The 1,570-nt window shown below is 45.2% G+C and overlaps 1 protein-coding gene across 1 annotated transcript; it reads right to left on the bottom strand.

Annotated features, from left to right (window-relative positions):
- Positions 1 to 351: 351 nt before the first annotated feature.
- Positions 352 to 1,293, bottom strand: LOC114638970 (olfactory receptor 2A12-like). The gene has a single exon (XM_028787591.1). It carries the CDS (start codon positions 1,291 to 1,293, stop codon positions 352 to 354), a length of 942 nt encoding a protein of 313 aa, XP_028643424.1.
- Positions 1,294 to 1,570: the final 277 nt, after the last annotated feature.

Below are 1,570 nucleotides of genomic sequence, written 5' to 3'. Positions count from 1 at the left end.
AGCTGAGTTATTGTGAGTTTGTCCACTGTTCCTTTCCTTTTGGAATATGATGACAGGACGTATGTAAGGGTCAAGATGGAGACGAGAGCCCAGTAGGTCATTCACATTCTACAACTACAAACATGAGCAATGGATGAACCACGGCAGTTATGATCCAGCAAGATCACTAGGTAATTGGAATGGCACCTTATGTAGTCTGCCTATCGAGACAACAATCTTGACTTCATGATCTTTTGGCCCAATTACTAAGTATTACAATGGATCAGATGTACAAATCAGCTTTAGATAATAAACATACTGTCCTTTTCTTCAATAGTGAATACTCTAACTATAGCTTCCCTGGATGCTGGTTCATGACTCCACCCTCCCATGTCCCATCACCTTGAATAATGCCCTCTTGATATCCTTGTTCCTCAGACTGTAGACCACAGGGTTGAGCAAGGCTGTGAAGACATTGTAAAAGAGTGAGACCTGCTTGTCTCGCTCAGGGGAGTAGCTGGAGTTGGGTCTCATGTAGATGTAAGTGGCTGGAGCATAGAAGAATGTGACCACAGTCAGGTGGGAGGCACAGGTAGAGAAAGCCTTGCAGCGGCCCTGGGTGGACTTGATCTTGAGTATTGCCTTGGCAATACGAATGTAGGAGGCCACAATGAGGGAGATTGGAGTAAGAACCACAAAGACACTCAACACAAAGTCCACCATCTCAATGAGATGGGTATCCATGCAAGCCAGGCTACGCACTGAAGGACCTTCACAGAAGTAATGATTGACCCTGTTGGGCCCACAATATGGCAGTCTCATGGTAAAGAAAGTATGTAACAGAGCAGAGAGGAAACCACAGACACAGGTCCCAGATGCCAACCATATACACAGGCTCCAATTGAGGATGGTATTATAATGAAGTGGATAGCAAATGGCCACATATCTGTCATAAGCCATCACAACAAAGAGGATGCTTTCAGAAGTACCCAGGGCACCAAACACATACATCTGCAGCCAGCAGCCAGAAAAGGAGATGGTCTGAGAATGAATAAGAAGATGAACCAACATCTGGGGCATGGTGGTGGTAACATAGCCCATATCCAACAGGGAGAGGGTACAGAGGAAGAAGTACATGGGAGTGTGCAGCTGTGTGTCCAGGCAGACCAGCATGATGATGAGCCCGTTGCCCAGGACTGAGCTCAGGTAGATGAGAAGGAAGACAATGAAGAGGATGCTGTTGGTTGTGGGGTCACTGGAGAAGCCAATCAGGATGAACTCAGAAACCCAACTTTGGTTCTGCCCTGGTATCATCGAAAGTATGGTGTCTGCAAGAGAATCCCAGCTATCTATGTAACATCTGATACATGGTAGCCCAGAAAGATAGCATCTACAGAAGCAGGAAGTCTGTGGTGGTATTCTGAGCATACTTATCAGTTTCTGTACACACTTCCCAAGTTGCTTAACCCTTCAGTGCCTCAGTCTCTTCATCTATAAAATATGATGTCACTCACAGCCTGAGATTATTGTGAATATTTAAAGTATCTCACATAACTCTGGAAACACCACATAACCTATAGAATGTCCTAGA

The sequence above is a fragment of the Grammomys surdaster genome, unplaced genomic scaffold, assembly GCF_004785775.1.
Source record: "Grammomys surdaster isolate TR1022 unplaced genomic scaffold, NIH_TR_1.0 100, whole genome shotgun sequence".
NCBI classification, from domain to species: domain Eukaryota; kingdom Metazoa; phylum Chordata; class Mammalia; order Rodentia; family Muridae; genus Grammomys; species Grammomys surdaster.
This window is presented reverse-complemented; position numbering and strand designations above follow the sequence as displayed.

Bases quoted from the DNA above. Each gene is read 5' to 3' on its own strand.
- LOC114638970 (XM_028787591.1), bottom strand. From the start codon at position 1,293: ATGATACCAGGGCAGAACCAAAGTTGGGTTTCTGAGTTCATCCTGATT.